Source organism: Falco cherrug, chromosome 3 (assembly GCF_023634085.1).
Source record: "Falco cherrug isolate bFalChe1 chromosome 3, bFalChe1.pri, whole genome shotgun sequence".
Taxonomy (NCBI): Eukaryota; Metazoa; Chordata; class Aves; order Falconiformes; family Falconidae; genus Falco; species Falco cherrug.
This window is the reverse complement of record NC_073699.1, coordinates 110,378,748-110,403,074: the sequence shown is the minus strand read 5'-3', so window position 1 is coordinate 110,403,074 and position 24,327 is coordinate 110,378,748. Positions and strand designations below refer to the sequence as shown.

The 24,327-nt window shown below is 65.9% G+C and overlaps 3 protein-coding genes across 4 annotated transcripts in view; 2 read left to right on the top strand and 1 right to left on the bottom strand.

Moving 5' to 3' along the window:
* The window catches only part of HSPG2 (heparan sulfate proteoglycan 2), a 38,895-nt gene extending 25,040 nt beyond the window's left edge, over nt 1-13,855 (bottom strand). Inside the window, 22 exon segments of the mRNA XM_055705555.1 lie at nt 749-889; nt 1,495-1,562; nt 1,659-1,717; nt 1,791-1,877; nt 1,951-2,078; nt 2,161-2,308; nt 2,385-2,581; nt 3,170-3,346; nt 3,418-3,581; nt 3,648-3,794; nt 3,874-4,022; nt 4,541-4,685; nt 6,007-6,138; nt 6,212-6,331; nt 6,408-6,647; nt 6,730-6,855; nt 7,042-7,202; nt 7,798-7,856; nt 7,951-8,060; nt 8,486-8,569; nt 8,756-8,879; nt 13,733-13,855. Of these exon segments, the coding sequence (XP_055561530.1) occupies nt 749-889; nt 1,495-1,562; nt 1,659-1,717; nt 1,791-1,877; nt 1,951-2,078; nt 2,161-2,308; nt 2,385-2,581; nt 3,170-3,346; nt 3,418-3,581; nt 3,648-3,794; nt 3,874-4,022; nt 4,541-4,685; nt 6,007-6,138; nt 6,212-6,331; nt 6,408-6,647; nt 6,730-6,855; nt 7,042-7,202; nt 7,798-7,856; nt 7,951-8,060; nt 8,486-8,569; nt 8,756-8,879; nt 13,733-13,792 (2,826 nt within the window). The 5' untranslated portion in view covers nt 13,793-13,855.
* A 2,607-nt stretch (nt 13,856-16,462) lies between these two features.
* CELA3B (chymotrypsin like elastase 3B) lies at nt 16,463-19,325 on the top strand. Its single transcript, XM_055705383.1, has 8 exons — nt 16,463-16,499; nt 16,608-16,684; nt 16,756-16,853; nt 17,559-17,693; nt 17,776-17,914; nt 18,432-18,578; nt 18,663-18,815; nt 19,247-19,325. Exons 1-8 carry the CDS (start codon nt 16,466-16,468, stop codon nt 19,262-19,264), a joined length of 801 nt encoding a protein of 266 aa, XP_055561358.1. The 5' UTR covers nt 16,463-16,465; the 3' UTR covers nt 19,265-19,325.
* A 1,889-nt stretch (nt 19,326-21,214) lies between these two features.
* TMEM269 (transmembrane protein 269) lies at nt 21,215-24,075 on the top strand. Of its 2 annotated transcripts, none has more exons than XM_005437813.4 (6): nt 21,215-21,349; nt 22,985-23,132; nt 23,221-23,318; nt 23,408-23,551; nt 23,631-23,831; nt 23,913-24,075. In XM_005437813.4, the coding sequence occupies exons 1-6, from the start codon at nt 21,325-21,327 to the stop codon at nt 24,044-24,046; spliced, it is 750 nt and encodes a 249-aa protein (XP_005437870.2). In that variant the 5' UTR covers nt 21,215-21,324; the 3' UTR covers nt 24,047-24,075. The 2 variants fall into 2 exon arrangements, with proteins under 2 accessions (XP_005437870.2, XP_027659184.2); XM_027803383.2 differs by having other exon boundaries at nt 21,217-21,349; nt 23,628-23,831.
* Nucleotides 24,076-24,327: the final 252 nt, after the last annotated feature.

The window sequence follows — 24,327 nt, the reverse complement described above, 5'->3', positions numbered from 1 at the left end:
CGTGGCATTGCACGGCACGACGTGACACACCATGCCATGGCACGACATGGCATGACGTGGCACACCGTGGCATTGCACGGCACGACGTGACACACCATGCCATGGCACGACATGGCATGACGTGGCACACCGTGGCATTGCACGGCACGACGTGACACACCATGCCATGGCACGACATGGCATGACGTGGCACACCGTGGCATTGCACGGCACGACGTGACACACCATGCCATGGCACGACATGGCATGACGTGGCACACCGTGGCATTGCACGGCACGACGTGACACACCATGCCATGGCACGACATGGCATGACGTGGCACACCGTGGCATTGCACGGCACGACGTGACACAACATGCAATGGCATGACATGGCATGACGTGGCATGGCATGACAAAGGCACTATAAGGCGCAGCATGGCACAACATGGCATTGCACAGCACAACATGACACAACATGGCATAACATGGGATGACGTGGCATGGCACAGCATGGCATGGCAAGGCACTATATGGCACAGCATGGCATGGCAAGGCACTATATGGCACAGCATGGCATGGCATGACATAGGATGACGTGGCATGGCACAACATGGCACAGCACAACATGGCACGGCACAGCACACCGTAACACAACACGGCACGGCAGAGCATGGCATATAACACCATATCATGACACAACACGGCAAGATGCGGCACGAGATGACGCAGGGTGGCCCGGCACAGCCCGGCTGCACCCACGCGGTACCTGGTGGCGGTGCCAGGCGGAGCTGGCGCAGTGCCGCGAGACGCCCATGCAGAAGCACTGCAGGCAGCCGTCGGGGTTGGCCGCGCTCAGGTGGAAGGTGCCGGCGGCGCAGGCGTCACACAGCCGGCCCCGCACGTTGGGCTGCAGGGGGTGGGCGCCGTGGGTGGGGGTGCCAGGGTACCGGGGAGGGTGGGACCCGCTGGGGGACCGGGACATGGTACAGCAGGGTGGGGAGGTGGGTGCCACGGGGGATGGGAATGGGTGCTGGTGGGGATGAGTACTGGGTGCCCCAGGGATGAGACTGGGTGTTGGGGCGGGGGGGGGGTGTCAGGTTCGGTGCTGGGGGTGTGGGAAGGGGTGCTGTGGGAGGGGTGGGACTGGGTACCCCAGGGATCGGACCGGGTGCTTTGGGAAGGGGCGGCATGGGTGCTGGGGGGATCAGGCTGGGTACCATGGACTCAGTGCCATTGGGGGGTCGGGATAGGTGCCATGGGGGATCGGACTGGGTGCCCCAGGGAGCAGACTGGGTGCTGTGTGGGATAAGATGGGGTGCTGCTGGGATTGGACTGGATACCTCAGGGGGGGCGCTGAGAATAGGGGCTATGGGGGTGGGATCCCCATATGGGATAGGTGCCCCAGGGATCAGACTGGGTCTCATGCGGGGGGCACACTGGGTGCCTCAGAGACCGGACTGGGTGCCACGGGGGATGGGAACACCCAGCCCCCCCGCCATGCCCTGCCCGCACCTTGCAGCGGCACTTGCCACCGGCATCGTCCTTGCCCCCGCGGGTGTCACACTTGACGAGCTCCTGGCCTGCAGGCAGTGAGGGTGAGGGTGGGGGCACCCATGGGTGGGGGGGCACCCTTGGATGGGGGAGGGGGCACCCCACAACCAGCTCCCACCACTCACCAATCGGGGTGCACTTGCCACCCGGCTGGATGGGGTCTCCCTCATAGCCTGGGGCGCACCTACGGGGATGGATGGGTGATGGGTTGGGGGTCTCAGGTTGGGGGGAGGGTTATAGGGACACCCCTCACCCACCTCTCACAGCGGCGGCCAGCGTAACCAGGCGCGCAGGCGTCACAGGTGGCTTGGCCATCCGTGTCCAAAAAGCACGACTCCGAAAACCTGCGGGTGACAATGATGGTGACACACCAGGGCAGTGACATTTGAGGGGTAGGTCACTGTGGTGGGCACCCACCTGCGAGACGGCTCAGTGTAGGGACAGGGACAGGGGTGACAGGCAGTGGCCGTGCCCTTGGTGGCATCGCCAAAGAAGCCAGGTTTGCACTTCTCGCACTGGGGACCCTCCGTGTTGTGCTGGCAGTTCTGGGGGAAACAGACACATGTGGCATGGAGGGAGGTGGCACTGCACCATGTCCCCATCCCCTTGTCAACCCCCTGCCCTTACCAGGCAGTGCCCAAAAACGGGGTCACAGGTGCTGGAGTGGCCGTGGCAGCCACAACCAGAGCAGGTCCCCAGGTAAGGTCCCCTCGTCACCCGCTCGAAGCGTGTGGCACAGCGCTGGCATGACAGCCCGGTGTAGCCCACGGGGCACCTAGGGACACAGCAGTATGACAGTGGCATCGTGGCAGTGGTGGCACCGGGCCTGTGATCTTGCTGCTGGTAGTCACCTGCACTCCTCAACGTCGCCGGCTGGCCCCAGGCCGGTGTCACCAGCACTGGTGACATCCATGGCCACGTCACTGAGCCCCACGCTGGCCATGCGCCCATCGTAGACCGCCCGGATGAAGATGCCCTCCAGTTCCTGCAGCACCAGCAGCAGCAGCTCCCGGCTGACTGGGGCACCCTCCTCATCCTCCCAGTGGTCCTGCCAGGATGGTGATACCAGTGTCACCCCAGGGTGATGCCAACACCAGCATCACTAACCCGCCACCAACAGCATCACCCACCCATCACCTGCATCACCCACCTGCCACCACCACCATCACCCACCCACCTGCCACCACCACCATCACCCACCCACCACCAGTATCACCCACCCACCACCACCACCATCATCACCTGCATCACCCACCCGCCACCACCAACATCACCCACCCATCACTGGCATCATCTGAATCACCCACCCACCACCACTGGCATCACTTGCCCACCACCGGCATCACCTGCCACCACTGGCATCACCCACCCATCACCGCATCATCAGCCCACCACCACTGGCATCACTCATCCATCACCAGCAACATCCACCCGCCACCACCGGCACCACTCCACTATCACCCATCTACCATCACCCACCTGCCCACCACCACCAGCATCACCTGCATCACCCACCCACCAAGACTGGCATCACTTGCCCACCACCGGCATCACCCGCCACCACTAACATCACCCACACCCATCATCACCAGCACCACCCACCCACCACCCCCACCCCTGCCCAACTACCACACACCTCGGTGAAGGGCACATGCCGCCGGTTGAGGACATCGGGCTGGGTGGCCCCAGCGCGCGCCCGCAGCTGCCGCCCGTGGCCCCGCAGCACCACGTCAGGATGGGCGGTGGGCTCTGGGGGCCCCCGCCCCAGCCGGTACCGCACCCCGTAGCTCAGTGCTCCCCCGTAGGCATCCACCTGGCAGCATCAACGGGCTGTCAGCAGCTGTGCTGCCGGCATCCCCAGCCCTGTCCCCACCCTGGTGTCACCTTGTCCCCAAGGAAGGTGTCCGGCAGCGCCCAGAAGGCGTCAAGGGCCAGGAAGCGGCGGGACAGATCCAGGAGCTGGAATTCCTCAGTGCTCACGTCCACGTGGAGCTGGGTGGCCGAGAGCACTGGTGGAGATGGCACTGTCGGCACTGTCACGTTGACACCTACAAGGAGAGATGCTCAGCCCCTGGGGTGTCCCTTGTCCTCCATCCCTCGTCCCCATAACTCACCCTTGAAGTTGTCGGGGCGGTCAAAGCGAAGGTGGAGGCGATGGCGGTGCCGGGCGGTCGCACGGCAGGCGGTGGTGACACCAAAGCAGAAGCAAGGCAGGCAGCGGGATGTCCCCGTCACCTGGAAGTGGCCTTCAGGGCACGGCCCTGCCAGAGAGGGTGGGTGATGGTGACAGTGCCATGGGGCGCACTGTAGGATGGGGAGGGGAGGGCAGGGGATGCTCACCGGGGCGGGTGACGGTGAGGATGCTGTCGGGGATGCCGAAGACCATGCCGAGGGTGTTGATGGCCTCGCAGGTGTAGGCACCTTGGTCGGCCTCTTTCACATCCCGGATGGTCAGTGTGCCCTGCCCGGCCTCGCTCACGATCGACACCCTACGCGGCACACTTGGCACCTGGCACCCAGCACACACGGTGCCCGGCACACCCAGCACACACGGCATGCTCAGTGCCCAGCACACGCGGCACACCTGGCACAGGTGGCACACACGGCGCCCAGCACACACGGCACACGCAGCACACTCGGTGCCTGGCACACATGGCACACACGGTGCCCGGCACACACTGTACACCCAGCCACACGGTGCCCAGCACACCCGGCATCCTCAGTGCCCAGCCCACGCGGTACCCAGCAAGTGGCACGGGTGGCCCACTCATGCCCTAATGCCCAGGCCCCACCCCTCATTGCACGCCCTGCCCACTAGTGCAAGCCCCGCCCACCACATGCCCTCCAGTGCAAGCCCCTCCCACCAAAGCCCCCTCCCAAAGTGCAACCCTCTCCCCCAGCACAAGCCCCTCCCACCAGCACACACAACCCCACCCCCAGGTCACACCCAAGCACAAGCCCCTCCCCCAGACCCCCATGGCCACACCCCCTTCCCCCCCCCCCTTACCTGTGGCTGCTGGGCGTGTGGCCCCAGTTGAGGCGCCAGGTGACAATGGGGGTGGGGACGCCGGTGGCAGCGCAGGTGAAGGTCACGGTCTGGCCTGGCACGGCCCGCACCGCCTCCTGTGGCAGCGACACCACCTGCGGGGGCACTGCCCACAGCCCCCCGTCACCACCCGCAGCCCCCCAGCACCCCACACAGCCCAGCCTGGCAATGGGGCAGCAGCATGGCACTACGCCAGTGTCCCCAGCATGGCGCCTGGCACTGTGCCATGGCACGGGGTCCCCAGCATGGCACCCAGCACTGTGCCATCACATGGCACGGGGTCCCCAGCATGGCATCCGGCACCGTGCCATGGCACAGCATCCCCAGTGTGGCACAGGGTCCCCAGCATGGCATCCGGCACCGTGCCATGGCACAGCATCCCCAGTGTGGCACAGGGTCCCCAGCATGGCATCCGGCACCGTGCCATGGCACAGCATCCCCAGTGTGGCACAGGGTCCCCAGCATGGCATCCGGCACCGTGCCATGGCACAGCATCCCCAGTGTGGCACAGGGTCCCCAGCATGGCATCCGGCACCGTGCCATGGCACAGCATCCCCAGTGTGGCACAGGGTCCCCAGCATGGCATCCGGCACCGTGCCATGGCACAGCATCCCCAGTGTGGCACAGGGTCCCCAGCATGGCATCCGGCACCGTGCCATGGCACAGCATCCCCAGTGTGGCACAGGGTCCCCAGCATGGCATCCGGCACCGTGCCATGGCACAGCATCCCCAGTGTGGCACAGGGTCCCCAGCATGGCATCCGGCACCGTGCCATGGCACAGCATCCCCAGTGTGGCACAGGGTCCCCAGCATGGCATCCGGCACCGTGCCATGGCACAGCATCCCCAGTGTGGCACAGGGTCCCCAGCATGGCATCCGGCACCGTGCCATGGCACAGCATCCCCAGTGTGGCACAGGGTCCCCAGCATGGCATCCGGCACCGTGCCATGGCACAGCATCCCCAGTGTGGCACAGGGTCCCCAGCATGGCATCCGGCACTGTGCCATGGCACAGCATCCCCAGTGTGGCACAGGGTCTCCACTGTGGCACCCAGCACCGTGCCATGGCACAGCATCCCCAGTGTGGCACCTGGCACCGTGCCACAGCACAGCATCCCCAGTGTGGCACAGGGTCCCCAGTGTGGCACCTGGCATTGTGCCACGGCACAGGGTCCTCTGTGTGGCATGGGGTTCCTGCATGGTACCTGACACTATTCCATGGCACAGGGTCCCCAGTGCGGCACCCAGCACCGTGCCACGGCACAGCATCCCCTGCCTGGTGCCACAGCACCGCACCCCCAGCACAGCTCTGGCACAGCACCCCCCGCAAGCAGCCACAACACAAGGTCCCCAACCCAGCGCTGGGCACACCCCCCAGCAGAGGTGTCCCCTTCCCTGGCCACCACGTCCCCTGCGGATGCCACTCACCGCAGCCGACCTCATCGGAGCGGTCGGGACAGTCGGGTTCCCGGTCGCACTGGTAGCTGGCACGGATGCAGGTGCCGCTCGCCACGCATCGAAACTCCGCCGGCCCGCACGCCGCACCGGGTGCCTTGGTGGCTGCAGCGGTGACGGTGACATACGTCAAGCGGGGTCTTGTCACCACGCGTGTCCCCAGCCCAGCCACACTCACGGCAATCAGTCTCATCGCTGCCATCGCCGCAGTCGTTCTCGCCGTCGCAGCGCCAAAGCTTCAGGGCGCAGTGCCCGTTGCGGCACTTGAATTCGTTGGGTTCGCAGGGCGAGGGGGTGCCTGGGCGATGGGGTGGGGGGGTCAGCACCCATAGGGTGCCCCCAGTGCCACCCTCACCGCGGCACCGCAAACTCACCGCAAGCCTCCTCGTCGCTGCCGTCGGCGCAGTCGGGCTCGCCGTCGCAGAGGTAATCGCGGGGGACACAGCGCCCGTCGGCGCAGGGGGCTTCGCCCACTCGGCACCCCCCGGCTGGGGGCTTGGGGGGGCGCGGGGTGAGCGGGCGGCGTGGGGGGGCGGTGGCAGCGACAATGACGGTGCTCACCGGGCGGGTGGTGGCGGGGCGGGCGGTGGTGGGGGGCATCCGTGTCAAGGGCTCTGTGGGGATGGGGGGGTTATAGAGGGAAATGGGGTAGCGAGGGGGGGGGTTATAGGGGGGGTTATGGGGGGAGGGGCTCACCACAGCCATCCTCGTCGGAGGCGTCGCGACAATCGGGCCGGCGGTCGCAGCGGTATTCAGCGGCGACGCATTCACCGCTGCCGCAGGTGAACTCCAAGGGGGTGCAAGCACGTGGGTGGGGGGTCACTGGGGGGGGGGCACAGTCAGGCTGACACCCCCCCACAATATCCACCCACCAGAAATAAGGGGGGGGGGGGGGGGGGGAGATGAGACACGCCATTTCAGGCGAGCAGGGGATGTGATATGGATTAACAGGGGGTGGTCGGAGCACCCCCAGCCCGGAGCCCCCCCAAAGCCCCCCCCCCAGCTCACCAGCCCCCAGGCGGCGGAACTGGAAGCCGTGGGGGGAGGTGAGGTAGGAGGCGATGGAGCCGGCAGCCACCAGGTCCCGCAAGACCCCCCGCAGCTGTTCCTCGTCCCCGTTCCCCTCCGAGCCCACGTCCAGCTCCACGAAGACGTCGCCTTCCAGCTCTCTGGGGGGGAGGGAGGGGGGAGGGGTCAGCACCCCAAAGTCTCCCTGCCACACCCCTCCAAATAGCCCCTACACCCCCAAACCTCCCCCTGCACCCCTAAACCCCTCCCAGACTCCCAAACCTCTCCATCACCCCCAGCCTTCCCCTGCACCCCCAAATCAGGGTCATCCCCGACCCCTCTGCACCCCCAAACCCCCACTGCCCCCCCAAACCTCTCCATCACCCCCAACCTTCCCCTGCACCCCCAAATCAGGGTCATCCCCGATCCCTCTGCACCCCCAAACCTCTCCATCACCCCTAAGCTTCCCCTGCACCCCCAAATCAAGGCCCTCCCTGCCCCCTGACCCCCCCTGCACCCTCAAACCCGCCATCACTCCAACCCCCCCACAGCCACCCAAACTTCTCCATCACCCCCAAGCTTCCCCTGCACCCCCAAATCAGGGTCCTCCCTGCACCCCGACACCCCCCGCACCCCCAAACCCCCCAATTCCCCCCCCAAACCTCCCCATCCCCACAACCCCCACACACCCCCAAAACCTCCCCACCAACCCAACCCCCCCCAGCCCTTCAACCCTCCCCAGCCCCCCCAGCTCACTTGATGAAGACCACGCTGACCACCTGCTCCCCAGGCACCTTATAATACTCCGACTCCAGCTGATGGGGGGAAGGGAGAAAATGGGGGGGGGGTCAGGGTGCCCTTCCTGGGGTGCCCCACACCCCCAGCACCCCCCGTGCTCCCCCCACTCACCGCATCCACCACGGCCTCGGAAATCTCCCGGAATTCCTCGGATTCAGGGTCCTCCAGCTGCCGGCTGTAGTCGATGCTGCGGGTGAAGTTCACCAGTGCCCGAAAATAAACTGGGAAGGGTCAGAAAAGGGGGGGGTAGGGGGTGTCAAAAATGGGGGGCGTGGCACCTGCACCCCCAAAGATCCCCCCCTATGACCCCCTATCCAGCTGTGACCCCCCCATCCAGCTGTGACCGCCCCCACCAATATTTGGGGTGCCCCCCTCCAATATACAGCACTGGGAGAAAAAAGTGGGGGTGCAGCAAGGTGGGGGGGCGTCCCCCGAAATGTGTCACTTACTCAGTGGGGGGTCGTCCTCGGGCTCGGCCACCACCATACCCGCCGGTGCGGGGGGGGGGCCCGGGCGCTGCCCACCGAGGAGAAGGAGGAGGAGGAAGAGGAGGAATAAAAGAAGGATGGAGAGGAGACAGAGCTTGAGAGCGGTGACACACAGGTGACACCCAGGGGACAGGTGCCACCCCACAGCAGCCCCTTACCAGTGGGTGCCAGCCCAGCGCCGGGTTCATGGGTAGCACTCACTGGTGGCCAGGTGACACCGCTGCCGTCCTCCCCGCTACCATCTGCGACAGAGACAGCATGGGTGGCACCCAAGGTGGCACCCACCCACAGTGCCACCCACCCACCCAGTGTCACCTTACTGCCGGGTGCCACCAGGTCCCACTGCCATCTGCAATGGGGACAGCATAGGGGGCACCCAGGGTGACACCCACCCACAGTGCCACCCCCCTCACCCAGTGCCACCTTACCGCCAGATGCCACCAGGTCCTCATCATCGGAGAGCTGTGCGTAGTACCGGCGTCCCCGTGTCCCCCCGATGTGGTCAGCCACCGTGTCCTCGGGGAAGGAGGTCTCGGCCAAACCCCGGGTGACCTGGGGGACACCCATCCCCCCCCCGCTGGGTGCCAGGCCACGTCACCAGCACGGGGGAGGGGGGAAGGGGGGACACCGATGGCCACGCGGGTGGGTGCTGGCAGGGCCGGGGTGCATAGCTGTGCGGTGGAGTCACGGCGCGGGGGGGGGGGGGGGAATGAGCTCATCGCCCACCCACCGCATTCCTGCGCCGTCAGGGCCCCACCGTGCCACGGCAGAGGGCACACGCGTGTGCAGGCACGTGGGGGTGCGTGTGCAAGGGGAGTGTGGGCTGTGCACACGCATTTGCACCACTACATGCAGGCACTGACACGTGTGCACACTGACACGTGGCTGTGCACGCGCGTTTGCACTGCTCCGTGCATGCACCCACACAGGGATGCGTGTGCATGGTGGCATGGGGCTGTGCATGCCTGTTTGCACCATGACACGTGTGCACTGACACGACGATGCGTTGCGTGGAGTGGCGTGGGGCTCTGCACATGTATTTGCACAACTACATGCATGCATCACCATGGGGACACGTGTGCGCAGTGTGTGGGGCTGTGCACGTGTGTTTGCACCATTACATGTGTGCACTGACACAGGGATGCATGTGCATACCAGCATGTGACAGTGCACAGACATTTGCACCACCACAGGAACACAAATGCACACTGGCATGCTTGTGCACACCCGTTTGCACTGCTACACGCATGCACCAACACGGGGATACATGGGGTTGTGCACATGTGTTTGCACCATTACATGTGTGCACTGACACAGGGATGCATGTGCACAGCAGCATGTGACAGTGCACAGACATATGCACCACCACAGGAACACAAGCGCACACTGGCATGCTTGTGCACACCTGTTTGCACTGCTACACGCATGCACCAACACGGGGATACATGGGGTTGTGCACATGTGTTTGCACCATTACATGCATGTACCAACACAGGGATCCCTGTGCACGCCAACACGCGGCTGCACACACACATTTGCACCACCACAGGAGCACGCGTGCACACTGGGGTGCTTGTGCACACCCATTTGCACTGCTACACACATGCACCTACACAGGGACACATGTGCACAGTGGCGTGGGGCTGTGCACATGTGTTTGCACCACTACACACATGCACCAACACAGGGATCCCTGTGCATGCCAACACCTGGCTGCACACACATGTTTGCACCACAGCACGTGCACACCTGCACGCACCGGCACGCGTGTGCACTGACAAGCATGCACACCTCGGCACCCACACGGCTCACGCACGGCTGTGATTGCACCCCCACAGCTGCGCACACGCGTGTGCACCACCCCGGCGGGTGCCCCCCGCACCCATCACAGTGCCAGCGGCGGGTGCCCCCCGCCCCCCCCCCCGGCGCCCGCCGCGGTGAGGAATCCGTCGGGGCAGCACTTTGCTGTGCAAACAAGCGCCAGGGGATTAAGCGGGCGCAGAGGGGGGGGGCGGGGGGGACAAGGGGGGGACATGGCCACTTGCCCACACAAACAGGGGGGACCCAGTGACCCAAGGGAGTCTGGCTCCAGAGGGGGGGCACCCATGGGTGCCAGCCCAGCCCCAGCTGCTGGGGAGGGGGGCAACGGGGAGGTGGCCAGAGGGGGAAACTGAGGCACGGAGGAGCCCACGTGTGCACCAAGCATGTGGGTGCTCAGCGCTGCTCCCCACACATGCACTGAGTGCGTGGGTGCTCAGCGGGCGGGTGCTCAGCCCCAGCATGCAGCGGGCCCCATCTTGGGCTGGCGGAAGGGCAGCTGCTGTCCCTGCAGCCGGTGACCGGGCAGGGGACAATCGCCCCTCTCCAGTTTCCGGAAGGTTCCTGCACCACAGCCCCGCCGGACGCTGGGCTCCCCCCACCGCCGGGGCACCGCGCCCGGCCGGACGACGATGCTCACATTTTCCACTTGCCGGCCCAAATCCTGCCCCACACCCTGGGGAAAATGGGGGGGGGGGGATGGGACGGGACATGAGGAAGAGGAGGGTGAGGAAGCACCACCCTGTCCCATGTGCCACTTCGCTCGAAAAACCTTGTGCCCCACTCTGGTGGGGGGGGACGCCAACCCCCCCCCCCCCAATTTGGATGTGCCACCTCGTTAAAATTTCAATGTACACCCCTGCCCCACATCTGGATGTGGCCCCCAACCTGGATATACCCCCAAATCTGGATGTGCCCCCCCCTTACTTCATCCGGCCGAGGAAGAGGAGGTGACGCATAGCAGGAATAATAACCGGGAGGGGGTTATTAATAGCAGCCCCCCCCCAGTCTTATTGTTCCCCCAAGGTCGTGGCTAAATGGTGTCACACACACACCCCCCCCATTCCTTCCCCACCGGGGGTCCCCTGGGACCGAGGGGACCCTGCTGCGGTGCTAAGCCACCCCCATGGTGGGGGGCCAGGACCTCCTGGGTTTGGGGGGGGGGGGCAGAACCTCCTGGGTTTTGGGGGGGGGGGGGGGGAAGTTGCCAGCACAGCTGGTGGGATGCTGGTCCCGAGGGGGGGCACAGGCAGCTGCCGCCCGCCCCCAGCGATTTGGGGGTCAAAACAGCTGCGGGGTCAAAGTCACCGCCGGGAGGGGGGGGGCCCCAAAATATGTGTGTGTCCCCCCCGCGCTGCATTCCTCCCCGCTGGCATTGCCTAATTTATCCCAAAAGAGCCAGGCTGGGGGGGGCCGGGGGGGGCCGGGTGCCCGGGCTGCCCCCTCCTCCCCCCCCCCCAGCCAGCCCATCTTTGGCCATGGGAATGAAACCGGGAGCAGAGCCACGTGCGCTGAGGCCCGGGGGTGCCTGGGTGGGGGTGTCCCGGGGTGGGAGCGGGGACACCCCCCTCCCCCAAGTGTCCCCAGTACCTCCCATGGGGGACACGACCCCCCCACACCCCCCCCGGGCCGTGGGAGCCAAGCCAAGCGTGCACAAGCACCCACCACGAGCGTGCCCCGGGGTGGGGGGGTGGGGGGGTGCCTGCGCGTGCACACGCGCGTGCGTGGACCCCCCCTTCCCCCCAGGCGGGGCGATCTTATCGCACATTCCTGCTGCGCCCTCAACCCCCCCCATTAACCCTTCGCAGCCCGGGGGGCGGGGGGGGGGAGCACCCCATCACCCCCACCGCGGAGTGGGCTGACACCCCCCCCCGCGTGATTTTTTTTTTTTTTTTGGGGGGGGGGGCGGGGGGGGGCGCATTCCTCAGCATCCCGGCGGGACGAGGCGGGGGGGCGGGTATTGGGGTGTCATCCTATTGCGGTGTCCCCAGATTCCCTCATCCCAGGGCGGAATGGGGCTGGAGGGGGGGGTGCAAAGTGGGGACACTCCCCCCTCCGCCCCCCCCCCCTCCCGCACGTGGGTGGGAGCCCCACGGGGGGGGGGGGGCGGGGGGGGGGCAGCCCTGCCAGCATGGCCCCGAGCAACAAGGCCCCCTCTGTTCTCAGCCCCGGGCACCGTCCCAGCCCCAAACCACCCCCCCGCCCCCAGAGTGCCACCCCCACCCCACCCCCAGCCTGGGGACCCCCCCTCAGATAAGGAGTGCCCAGCCCCACGGCGCAAACCCACCCTGCACCCACTGCGGGGCACCCGGGGGGGGATGTTATGCACACCCCACCCCCCACCCCCCGCACCCCAGCTGGGTGTGACCCCCCCAGGGGGGGGTATTTTGGGAGAGTTATTTTTAGGGTGGCCGGCGCCACCCGTCACCCTTTAAATTTAGCCGGGGTGGGGGGTGGAGCGGGGGGGGCAGCACCCCAAAAGCTGGGCACGCACCCATGGGTGGCTTTGGGGGGGGTGGACGGGACACCCCCAGCCCGGCCTGGGGGATCCCAAGTCCCTGGGGGGATGGGGCAGGAGACAGGACCCCCCCCAGCCTGGGGGTCCCCAGCTCGGACCCCCGGGGAGGAAGCCTGGGGAGGGGACGCCGGATCCGGGGGGGCGGCCGAGTCCCAGATGGGACGGGAACCCCACCTGCCCCTGGCGCCGGGGGGGCCTTGCTCCCTGGTGGGATGGGGCAGGATCGGGGGGTCCCGACACCCCCGCCGGGGGGTACCCCAATTCCCTCAGCGACCTGGGCACGATGCGGGCGACCCCGCAGTCTACGGCAGCGGGGGGGGAGGGGGGGACGGACGGGGACACCCCCAATTCCCTTCCAACACAGCACAAGTCCCCCAGCTCCGCAGGGGGGTCCCCAACTCCCCCAGGGGACCCTAATTCCGGGGGGGTCCCAACTCCCCCAGGGGAACCCAAAGCCCACCAAGGGGACCCCAGGGGACCCCACCTCCAGGGGGTCCCAACTCCCCCTGCGCACCCCACCTCCGTCGGGGGGTCCCAATTCCTACAAGGGACCCCCACTCCCCCAGGGGACCCATATCCCCCAGGGGACCCCAACTCTGGGGGGGTCCCAACTCCTCCAGCACACCCCAACTCCGCCGGGGGGGGGTGTCCCAATTCCTACAAAGGACGCCCCGTCCCGCAGAGGACCCCAACTCTTAGCGGGTCCCAACTCCTCCAGGGGACCCCAACGCCGGGGGGGCCCGAACTCCTCCAGCGGACCCCAACTCCGCAGGGGGGTCCCAACTCCTACAAAGGACCCCACCTCCCCCAGCGGACCCTAACTCCTCCAGGGGACCCCACTCCGGGGGAGGGGTGCCAATTCCTACATGGGACCCCAACTCTCCCAGGGGACCCTAACTCCGGGAGGTCCCATCTCCCCCAGCGAACCCTAACTCCCCGGGAGACCCCAGCTCCGGGGGAGACCCCAGCTCGGGGAGACCCCCCCAAGGCACCCCAACCCACTCGGGGCCCCCGACTCCTTTGGCCCCCGCCCGCCCCACGGGGGTCCCGGCTGGCGGGGAACACTCACCCCGAGGAGGGCCGCCAGCAGCAGGAGGGCGCCCAGCGCCGCCGGGCCCCGCCGCCCCATCGCCCGCTCCGCTCCCGGCTCCGGTCCCGCCGCTCCCGGCTCCGCTCCGGCCCCGCCGCTCCGCCCCGCGCCGCCGCTCCCGGCCCCGGAGCCCCGCCCCACCCCCACCCCCCACACCGCGGGGCGGGGCCGGGAGCGCGCCCGCGGGGGGGCACGGGGGGGCACGGGGGGAGCGTGCGGGGGGGCGCGGGGGCACCCTTGGGAACTTTTACGGGGACACGGGGGGGACTGGGGACATCCCTGTGAACTTCTATGGGGACAAGGGGGGCTTGGGGACACCGTGGGACACCCCTGGAAACTTTTATGGGGACACGGGGGGCATGGGGATGCTCCTGTGAACTTTTAGGGGGACACGGGGGGGGCTATGGGACACCCCTGAGAACATTTATGGGGACATGGGGGGACTGGGGACACCCCTGGGAACTTTTATGGGGACACGGGGGGGACTGGGGACATCCCTGTGAACTTCTATGGGGACAAGGGGGGCTTGGGGACACCATGGGACACCCCTGGGAACTTTTAGGGGGACACGGGGGGGACTGGGGACGCCCCTGTGAACTTCTATGGGGACAAGGGGGGCTTGGGGACACCATGGGACACCCCTGGGAACTTTTAGGGGGACACGGGGGGCTTGGGGACACCGTGGGACACCCCTGGAAACTTTTATGGGGACACGGGGGCATGGGGATGCTCCTTTGAACTTTTAGGGGGACACGGGGGGCCTTGGGGACAGCATGGGACACCCCTGGGAACTTTTGTGGGGACATGGGGGGACTGGGGACACCCCTGTGAACTTCTATGGGGACAAGGGGGGCTTGAGGACACCATGGGACACCCCTGTGAACTTTTATGGGGACAAGGGGGGTTTGGGGACACCATGGGACACCCCTGGGAACTTTTATGGGGACAAGGGGGGGCTTAGGGACACCCCTGGGAACTTTTATGGGGACACGGGGGGCTTGAGGACACTGTGGGACACCCCTGGAAACTTTTATGGGGACACGGGGGGCATGGGGATACTCCTGTGAACTTTTAGGGGGACACGGGGGGGGCTTGGGGACACCATGGGGCACCCCTGGGAACTGTTATGGAGACACGGGGGGGACTGGGGACACCCCTGTGAACTCCTATGGGGATAAGGGGGGCTTGGGGACACCATGGGACTCCCCTGGGAACTTTTAAGGGGACACAGGGGGCTTGAGGACACCGTGAGACACCCTGGGAACTTTTATGGGGACATAGGGGGTTTGGAGACACCCCTGTGAACTTTTATGGGGACACAGGGGGCTTGGGGCCACCGTGGAACACTCTGCGAACTTTTACAGGGACACAAGTGGGCGTGGGGAGACCGTGGGACACCCTGTGAACTTTTATGGGGACACAGGGGGCTTGGGGACACCCCTGGGAACTTCTATGGGGACACGGGGGTCTTGGGGACACCATGGGACACCCTGTGAAATTTAGGGGGGAGGTGTGGGAGCATGGGGACACCCCTGGGAACTTTTATAGGGATGGGGGGAGAGGGGGGGGGCATGGGGACACCGTAGGACACCCTGGGAACTTTTATGGGGACACGGGGGGAGGGGGACAGAACTTCCATGGGACACGAGGGGATGGGGGGGGGGGGCACGGGGGTTACCTGGGGGGCACCTCTGTGAGTGTCCACAGGGACACGGGGGACATGGGGACACCCTGGGGACACCTGTAGATTTCCACGGGGACAAGCACAGGGACTATGGGGTCCAGGAGGGGGGTGTATGTGGGGGCCGGGGGGGTCACCAGGGGCATGGGCAGTATAGGGGGTGGGGGGGCACGGGGGTGGCTATAGGGGTTATGGGGGGCACAGGGGTGGCTATAGGGGCTGGGGGGCCACGGGGGTGGCTATAGGGGCTGAGGGGGCATGGGGGTGGCTATAGGGGCTATAGGGGTTATGGGGGGCACAGGGGTGGCTATAGGGGCTGGGGGGGGCACAGGGGTGGCTATAGGGGTTATGGGGGGCACAGGGGTGGCTATAGGGGCTGGGGGGCCACGGGGGTGGCTATAGGGGCTGAGGGGGGCATGGGGGTGGCTATAGGGGCTGGGGGGGCACAGGGGTGGCTATAGGGGTTATGGGGGGCACAGGGGTGGCTATAGGGGCTGGGGGCCACGGGGGTAGCTATAGGGGTTATGGGGGGCACAGGGGTGGCTATAGGGGCTGGGGGGCCACAGGGGTGGCTATAGGGGTTATGGGGGGCACGGGGGTGGCTATAGGGGCTGTGGAGGGCACAGGAGCGGTCATAGGGGCTGGAGGGGGGCACAGGGGCTATGGAGTCCAGGAGAGGGGATTTATGGGGCACTGAGCCCATGGGGGCTATAGGGGCCATATGGGGACAGGAGGGGCATGGGGCAGTATGGGCAACACGGGGGGGCTCTCAAGGCTGTGGGGGTCCCCAGGGACAGGAGGGAGCTATGGGGTCTATAGGGTCTGCACCGGGTGCACCCGGCTGGTGCCAGGTGCCACATGCCCCCAAGGCCAAGGTTAATGGTTAACACCGCCGCACCCCCCCGGTGCACCCCCAGCCCCCAGGTGGGCGCCAGGTGCCCGTTCCCAGGGGCGCCCTTGGGTGCCCCCGATAACGGGGGGATTTAAGGCCCGCGGCCGGCCCCGCATGCCCTGACCGAGCTGTGACCACAATGCTGAGCCTCCTCCTGCTGCTGGTGGCTGGCGGTAAGGTGCCCCCGAGCCCCCACCTGTGTCCCCACGGCCCCCACCCGTGTCCCCAAGCCTGGGTGGGGTGGTGGGTGCCCGGTCAGTGACAGGCGCCCTGTCCCGCAGGCAGCCACGCCGCCGTGCTGCCGGACTCACGGGTGGTGAACGGGGAGAATGCCGTGCCCTACGGCTGGCCCTGGCAGGTGAGCGGGCGGGGGGATAGGGTGGGGGGTGGCACCCATGGGTGCTGTGGCACCCACCGGTGTCCCTGCAGATCTCGCTGCAGTACGAGCGGGACGGCACCTTCCGCCACACCTGCGGGGGCACCCTCATCGCGCCCAACTGGGTGATGACGGCCGCGCACTGCATCTCGTGAGGGACCCCCGAGAGCCGCGGCGGGTGCTGGGGGGGCAGGGAGGGGGGCAGGAGGGGGGGCAGGGTGCTGCAAGGTGCAGGAGGGGTGCAGGGGAGATGCAGGGGGTGCAGGGAGAGGTGCAGGAGGGGTGCAGGGGGATGCAAGGTGCAAGGATGGGTGCTGGAGGGGTGCAGGGAGATGCAGGGAGATGCAGGGTGGTTCAGGGTGCAGGAGGGGTGCAGGGGGGTGCAGGAGAGGTGCAGGGGAGGTACAGGGGGTGCAGAGATGGGTGCAGGGGGTGCAGGGATGGGTGCAGGAGGGGTGCAGGGGGGTGCAGGGTGCAGGGATGGGTGCAGGGGGGTACAGGGATGGGTGCAGGGGGGTGCAGAGTGCAGAATAGGGGTGTAGAGGGGTGCAGGGTACTTGGAGGTTGTGTTGGGTGCAGGGATGGGCACAGGGGTGATACCCTGTGCAGGATGGGTGCAGGAGGGGGCGCAGGGTGCAGGAAGGGAGTGCTGAGTGTGAGATGGGTGCACGGAGGGGTGCGAGATGGGTGCGTGGAGGGATGCAGGATGCATGGTGTGCCGGGTGCAAGGTGGGTGCATGGGTGGTGCAGGATGCACGGAAGGGTGCTGGGTGCATGGAGGGTGCATGGGGGTGCTGGGTGCAGGGAGGGGTGCAGGAGGGCTGCAGCAGCCCCTGATGTCCCTGTCCCCGGGCAGCTCCTCGCTCACCTACCAAGTGGTGCTGGGCGAGTACGACATGGGTGTCAACGAGGGCCCCGAGCAGCGCATCCCCGTGGCCCGCGCCAACATCTTTGTCCACCCCAAATGGCGAAGCTCCTGCGTGGCCTGCGGGTGAGCAGGGTGCTGGGGGGGTGGGGGGGTTGGGGACACGGTCCCCAGCAGGCCCCCGGTGACACGTGTCCCTGCCTGGCAGCAATGACATCGCCTTGCTGAAGCTGCAGCACCCAGCGGTGCTCAACACCCAGGTGCAGACAGGGCAGCTGCCGCCCGCGGGCACCATCCTGCCCGACGGGTACCCCTGCTACCTGAGCGGCTGGGGGCGTCTGTCCAGTGCGTCCGGGGCATGCGGCGGGTGGGGCCAGGGCATGGTGGGGGGATGGAGGGATGGGGGGAGGGATGGGGAGGTGGTTGGAGGGAGGGAGGGATGGGGAGAGTTGGAGGAGGGAGGGAGGGAGGGAGGGATGGGGAGATAGTTGGAGGGATGTTTGGAGGGATGGAGGGGTGGATGGGGAGATGGTTGGAGAGGGGGAGGGATGGTGGGATGGATGGGGAGATGGTTGGAGGGATGGAAGAGGGGTGGAGGGAGGGATGGAGGGAGGGATGGGGAGATAGTTGGAGGGATGGAGACCTAGATCGGGGATGGAGGGATGGAGAAGGGATGGAGGGAAGGATGGACGCATGAATGGATGGAGGGAAGGATGGAGGGCTGGGTGGGCAGATGGAGGGAAAGGCTGGAAGGATGCAGGGGTGAAGGGATGGAGGGAAGGATGGCTGGGTGGGCTGGGTGCTCAGGGCCAGCAGGCCAGACACTGAGCGGCACCCCCCAACCTCCTGCCGCCCGGTTGGCAGCGGGGGGGGCCGCTGCCAGAGCAGCTGCAGCAGGCGCTGATGCCCGTGGTGGCCTTTGACCGCTGCACCCAGCCCGACTGGTGGGGCACCCTCGCCATCCGCCGCACCATGATCTGCGCCGGCGGCGCCGAGAAGGCCGGCTGCAACGTGAGTGTTGCACCAGACCGGGGCAGGGGGAGACGCTCTGAGCCCCCCACCCCTGGTGCTGACCTCCCCCCTCCTGTACCCCAGGGTGACTCAGGGGGTCCCCTGAACTGCCGGGCGGCTGACGGGACCTGGGAGGTGCACGGCATCGCCAGCTTTGTCTCAGGGTTGGGCTGCAACGTGCCCAAGAAGCCGACGGTCTTCACCCGCGTCTCTGCCTTCGAGGACTGGATCACCGAGGTGGGGACGGGGTGCTGGGTGCCAGGGTGCCAGGGTGCTGGGGTGCTTGGGTGCCAGTGTATCAGGGTGCTGGGTGCTGGAGTGCTGTGGCAGTAGGGTACCAGGGTGCCATGGTGATGGGGTGCCAGGGTGCCATGGTGCCAGAGTACCAGGACTTTGGGGTGCCAGAGCTCTGGGGTGCCAGAGTGCCAGGGTGCTGGAATGCCAGGGTGCCAGAGCGCCAGGGTGCTGGGGTGCCAGACTGCCAAAGTGCTGGAGTGCCGGTGTGCCAGGGTGCCGGGGGTGCCAGGCTGCTGGGGTGCCAGAGCGCCGGGGTGCTGGAGTGCCAGGGTGCTGGGGAGCCAGGGTGTCGGAGTGCCGGAGTGCCAGAGTGCCAGGGTGCTGGGGTGCCAGGGTGCCACGCTCCCCCCTGAGCAACTTCTCCTTTCCAGACCATGAGCCAGAACTGAGTGCAGCGGTGACGACCTCCTGGCACGGCACCGGGCAAATAAACCCACAGCTGAAACACCACGCGTGTGCCTGTGCGGGGCGTGGGCACGCGGGGGGGCCAGCAGGCAGGGGCGGCGGGGGGCTAGAAGATGGAACTGGTAGAGCAGGCAGAGGGAGCACCCAGAGGTGCCCAAGTACCACAGGGATGGGGCACCCAGAGATGTGCCCAGACACCACGGGGATGGGCACCCAAAGGTGCCCAGATACCACGGGGATGGGCACCCAAAGACACCCAGCTGCCACAAGGGACGGGCACCCAAAGATGTGCCCAGAGACCACGGGGATGGGCACCCAAAGACACACAGGTGCCACAGGGACAGGCACCCCAAGGTGCCCTGAAGCCACATGGCTGGGCACTGTGCGGCACCGTGGTGCCAAAGGGGACAGGCGCCACCAGCAGCCTGGATGCCCTGGGGGTGAGCCCGGAGGTGCCCTGAGGACACAGGGACGGCCTCAGCCCTGTGCCCTGATGCCACGGTGCTGGGCAGCCGGTGCCACGCTGTGACCACGGGGACGAGCCCCCTTGGGTGCCCCGAGGCCCGGGGCTGGCCCCCTCCAGGCGCCCCAGGGTGGGATGGCTGTGGCTGTGGCTCTGTCCCTCCTGCCCTCCCAGACCCGCCGTCGCTTCGCAACCGCTGCCACCGGCGCGTGACCAGCCAACAAAGAGCCCTTTCACCAGTGACCCCGCCGCGGCCAGCACCCCTGGGACCCCCAAGCAGGGCACCCCAGCTGCCCCAAGCGCACCGAGGCACTCTGCAGGGATGGGTGCTGCGAGCACCCCGCAATTCTCCCAGGGATCCGGGTGGAAAATTCCTGCGGCGGGACGCCGGGGCTGTATAAGTTTTATTGGCCCCTTGTCACCGTGTCCCAGGGGACCTTTGCTCTCCCCGCGTGCCCCGGCATCGCCGCGCTTGTCCACCAGCGCTGCCCCGGCACCCTGTGGCCCCGCTGCTATCGCGGGCCCTTTGCTCGAGGAGGGGGCTGAGGCCACCCCAACTCGTGACACCCTTGCACAAGTGGGTGCCGCCCGCTGAAGGCCCTGGCGGGGACAGGGGTGACCTCGCTTGGCGGCACCTGGCTGAGCCGGTGGTTTCTTACTGCCAGGGGATGGCGGGGGGCACCGGCCACGGCCCCCACCGGTGGCACGAACCGAACCGGCAGTGAAGTGGCGCGGGGTCGTGCTGCCCAACAGGCACAAATGCCCTGCGGTGGCAGTGCGGGCACGGGGCCAGAGTGCGGCGGTGTCAGGGGGCTGGCACGGGTGCTGCAAAACCTGGTGTGGGTGCTGCGAGCCTGGTGTGGGTACTGCGAGCCTGGCGTGGGTGCTACAAGCCTGGCGTGGGTGCTGCAAGCCTGGCGTGGGTGCTGTGAGCCTGGTGTGGGTGCTGCGAGCCTGGTGTGGGTGCTGCGAGCCTGGCGTGGGTGCTGCAAAACCTGGTGTGGGTGCTGCAAGCCTGGCATGGGTGCTGCAAGCCTGGCGTGGGTGCTGCAAGCCTGGCGTGGGTGCTGCAAAACCTGGCGTGGGTGCTAGAAGCCTGGCATGGTTGCTGCAAGCCTGGCATGGGTGGTGGAATCTTGGCACGGGCGCCACAAGCCTGGCGCGGGCAGCGCAAACCTGTGAAGGGTGTCACAGGGCTGGCAGAGGTGCTGTGAGGGTGGCACGGGTGGTCCACACCTGGAACGGGTGGTGCAAGCCTGGCACGGGCACTGCGAGCCTGGCACGGGCGCTGCGAGCCTGGCACGGGCGCTGCGAGCCTGGCGCAGGGCCTTGGAGGCTGGCATGGGTGCTGCGAGCCTGGCATGGCCCCCTGCCCCCCCCAGGACAGCTCCTCCCTCGCCGGTGGTGCCAGCCGCCTCCGAAAACCCCCGTGTCCTCTGGCCGGACCCACCCCCAGCGGGGTGACTCAGCCGGCGAAGCCTTTCCTTATATAACGCGGCGTTGCCGCCGCGCCGGGCGAGCGCCCGCTGAACCGCCCCTGCCTCAGTTTCCCCTTCCCAGGGGGCCGCCACCGCCGCCGCCATGTGGATGGTGTCACCGCCGGTCGGTAAGTGCCAGTTTGACGCCCTGATGCTGCTCGGCCCCTTCACAAGGCGTCTCCCCCTCCCCTCCCCAAAAAATCGCCGTTTGGGGGGATTTAGGGAGAAAATAAGGGTCATTGGCCAAGCGCCACTCACTCGGCCCTGTGAATTGGGGCAGAAAAGCATAGAAACTATAAAGCAGCTGCAAAAAAATAGGTTAATTTTGCACCTCCTCCAGCTGAACCCCCTTTTCCCCTTGGCCCTGGGGCGGGGAGACCCTTCTGGGGGGCACAAGCCCCCTGTAATGCACACGGGGTCATCTGGGAAAAGCCAAAACCATCTTTTTTTCCCCCCAAGAAATAATAAAAAGCACCGGCAATGACACAGGGCTGAGGAAGTCCCTCCCGCCCCAGCCCTTTGCTTTTGGGGCTAGGAATACAAAGAATGGGCACATTTGGCTGCCGTGGCAATGCCTGGGTATTGTGATGCTTGCTGGCACCCAGTTCCAGTGCAGTGACAGCACCAGTAACTCTCCCTGGGAGCCTGATCCTGCCTGGCACTGGGGAGGGTAGGTGTGGTGACAGCAAGCCCCAGAATCACCAGGTTTTGCCCCTTTTTGCCTTTGGAGACCCCAAAACCCACCAGATCAGCCCCAACCAAGGGGGAAAAAGGGGGGAACGGCACCAGGTGTGCGCTCGGACCCCCAAAACCCACTAGATCTGGTAAAATCCGAGGCGGCGGAGCCACTGTCCCAGCGGATCGGAGGGGATTTTTCCATCCCCAGCCGCCCCGAGCCGGGTGCGGTGTCCAAAGGTCACCAGCAGCAACCACATCCGTCCAGCTGCCGGCACACGGAACCACCGACCCCAACGGGATTCCCAAAACCAGGAATATATTTGAATTCTTTGCAACCGAGGGGGTTTTGTTGCCTTTCTTTTTTTTTTTTTTTTTTTTTTTTTTTTTTTTTTTTTTGAAACACCTTGGCAGCCCATTTTTGGCACCGTCTCAGTGCTGGGATGGTGAATTGGCCTGGGCCTAGCCCGGAGCGGGTTCAGGGTGGGATGGCGAGGGGAAGGGGTGGCTTTTGTTTTGCTCTGACGTGCTGTTTTCTTTCAGATGAAGGATCTCACCAGCTTGCCTGGCTTTGGGACCACGGCAAAGGCAGGGTGCAAAGCCCACTAGTAGGACATGACCCTTAAACTCTTTCTCTAAAGCTTAGCCCTATAGGTATATAAGATCAATAGAGCTTAAAAGCGGGGTTGGCTTTTAGTCTGAGATGGGGTGTGGATTATTATTTTTTTTGTTTGTTTTCTTTTCTTTTTGTGGTTCTTTGAGTGGTTTATCTGGTTTTACTTTCACCTCCGGCGGGTAGTTAAGAGGCAGGGCTTGCAAAAAAAAAAAATATTCAAAAAACATCCTGCTGCTTGCTAAAAGGCTTCTGGGGGCTTCGGTTTGAGGAGGGGAACAGCCAGCAACGCTCCCATCGTCGGCAGCAACTCCCAAAACCTCCTCCAGCTCCTTCCCAGTGCTGGAGGGGGGGGCTGCGGGGCTTTGCTCCCCCCTCCCCAGCACCGACCTGCTACCTGGGGTGGGGTTGAAGTTTCCCGGCTGGAAAGCGGCCGTGGGTTCCGCCCTTCACCGGCCCCCCCGGCGGGTTGCAGGTATTTTGCAGTCCACCAAGAAGCTGTTCCTGAGCGAGCGAGCGGGCTGGGGTCAGACGCTGGAGTTCATCCGGAAAAACGCCGCTAACGGGCTCTCCGTGGCCAATCTGGTGGCGGGGCTCTCCTCTGTCCTCTGCAGCCTCAATAGGTGGGGAAAAAGGGGAAAGGAGGGGAACAGAGTAAAGCCGTCAAGGGCGGGGGGGTCACCCCGGTTTTGCCCTCTCCATCCTCCCCAGGCAATACCACCACTCCTGCTGGCTGCTGCTGGTGGGGTTTCTGCTGGACCTGGCTGACGGAGCCGTTGCCCGACAGCTCGATGCCTGCTCGGCGCTGGGTGAGTCTGCCCCACCACCCCAGGAGCCCCCCCACCGGGTTCTCCCTCCCTCCCCACCCATCTGGCAGCTGCCCGTTCGCTGCCCGCAGGTGCCAAACTGGATGATTTTGCCGACTTCACCACCTTCGGGCTGGCCACAGCTCTGCTGCTGCAGCCTCAGGGTGTCCTGGACGGGCTGCTGGCCATCGCCTACGTGCTGGCTGTATTTGCTCGCCTGTGCTTCTTCTCCAGTGGTAAGCCAAGGATTTTGGGGAGTTCTGGGGGTTTGGGGAGTGATTTCCCCCCCTCAGATGAACATCTGGTACCCAGCAGGGATCCCCTTCACCTACCGGGGGCTGCCCTGTCCCTACGCCTCCTCGCTGCTGGCGGGCACCTTCCTGCTGACGGGGGGTAACATCACCCTGCTGCGTGTCACCGCCATCGTCATGATCCTCTTCATGGTCGATCGGGGCTTCTACCCCCACGACAAGGTCCTGGAGTCCCAGCTCTGGAAGAAATTGGTTTACGCTGGAGGTAAGGATGGGGACAAAATCAAAACCAAGGTGGCGGCACAGGAGGAAGGAGCAGATCCCAAAGGCTTTCCCCAATCTGCAGGGGTGGCGGCTGTCCTCTTCTCACCGGTGGCGGTGGCTTCCATCTATTGCCTCGCCTGGTCGACGTCCTACATCATCTTCCCCTTTGCCATCTGGAGCTGCAAAGCGTCAGCTCTGCCTTCGCCTAACGCCTAGTAAAGCCGCCTTCTTTCTCCTCCTCCTCACTCCTGGGTGCCTCCTCCTCCACTGGGATCTCCCTTCGCTCTCCTCACCGAATCCAAACCGCGACAGGGGCCTGTTTATAAAAGGGAAAAATTTGAAGGGGTAGGAAAGGCTCTGCTTTGGGGGAACCCCAAAATACCCTCCCTGCACCCCATCCCTTGTCGGGGCATGAGTGAACCCCCATTCCCCACTACAATAGCCCCGCTCCAGAGACCCCCAAACCCTTCCCAGCGCAGAACATGAAACTTAGGGAT

What these genes read in the sequence shown, in the direction of transcription:
- CELA3B (XM_055705383.1), top strand. Translation starts at nt 16,466, where the DNA reads ATGCTGAGCCTCCTCCTGCTGCTGGTGGCTGGCG. An exon ending in CCTGCTGCTGGTGGCTGGCG is followed by an intron (nt 16,500 to 16,607) that starts GTAAGGTGCCCC and finishes CCTGTCCCGCAG; the next exon opens with GCAGCCACGCCGCCGTGCTG. An exon ending in CCTACGGCTGGCCCTGGCAG is followed by an intron (nt 16,685 to 16,755) that starts GTGAGCGGGCGG and finishes GTGTCCCTGCAG; the next exon opens with ATCTCGCTGCAGTACGAGCG.
- TMEM269 (XM_027803383.2), top strand. Translation starts at nt 21,325, where the DNA reads ATGTGGATGGTGTCACCGCCGGTCG. An exon ending in GTCCTCTGCAGCCTCAATAG is followed by an intron (nt 23,133 to 23,220) that starts GTGGGGAAAAAG and finishes CATCCTCCCCAG; the next exon opens with GCAATACCACCACTCCTGCT. An exon ending in CCTGTGCTTCTTCTCCAGTG is followed by an intron (nt 23,552 to 23,627) that starts GTAAGCCAAGGA and finishes TCTGGTACCCAG; the next exon opens with CAGGGATCCCCTTCACCTAC.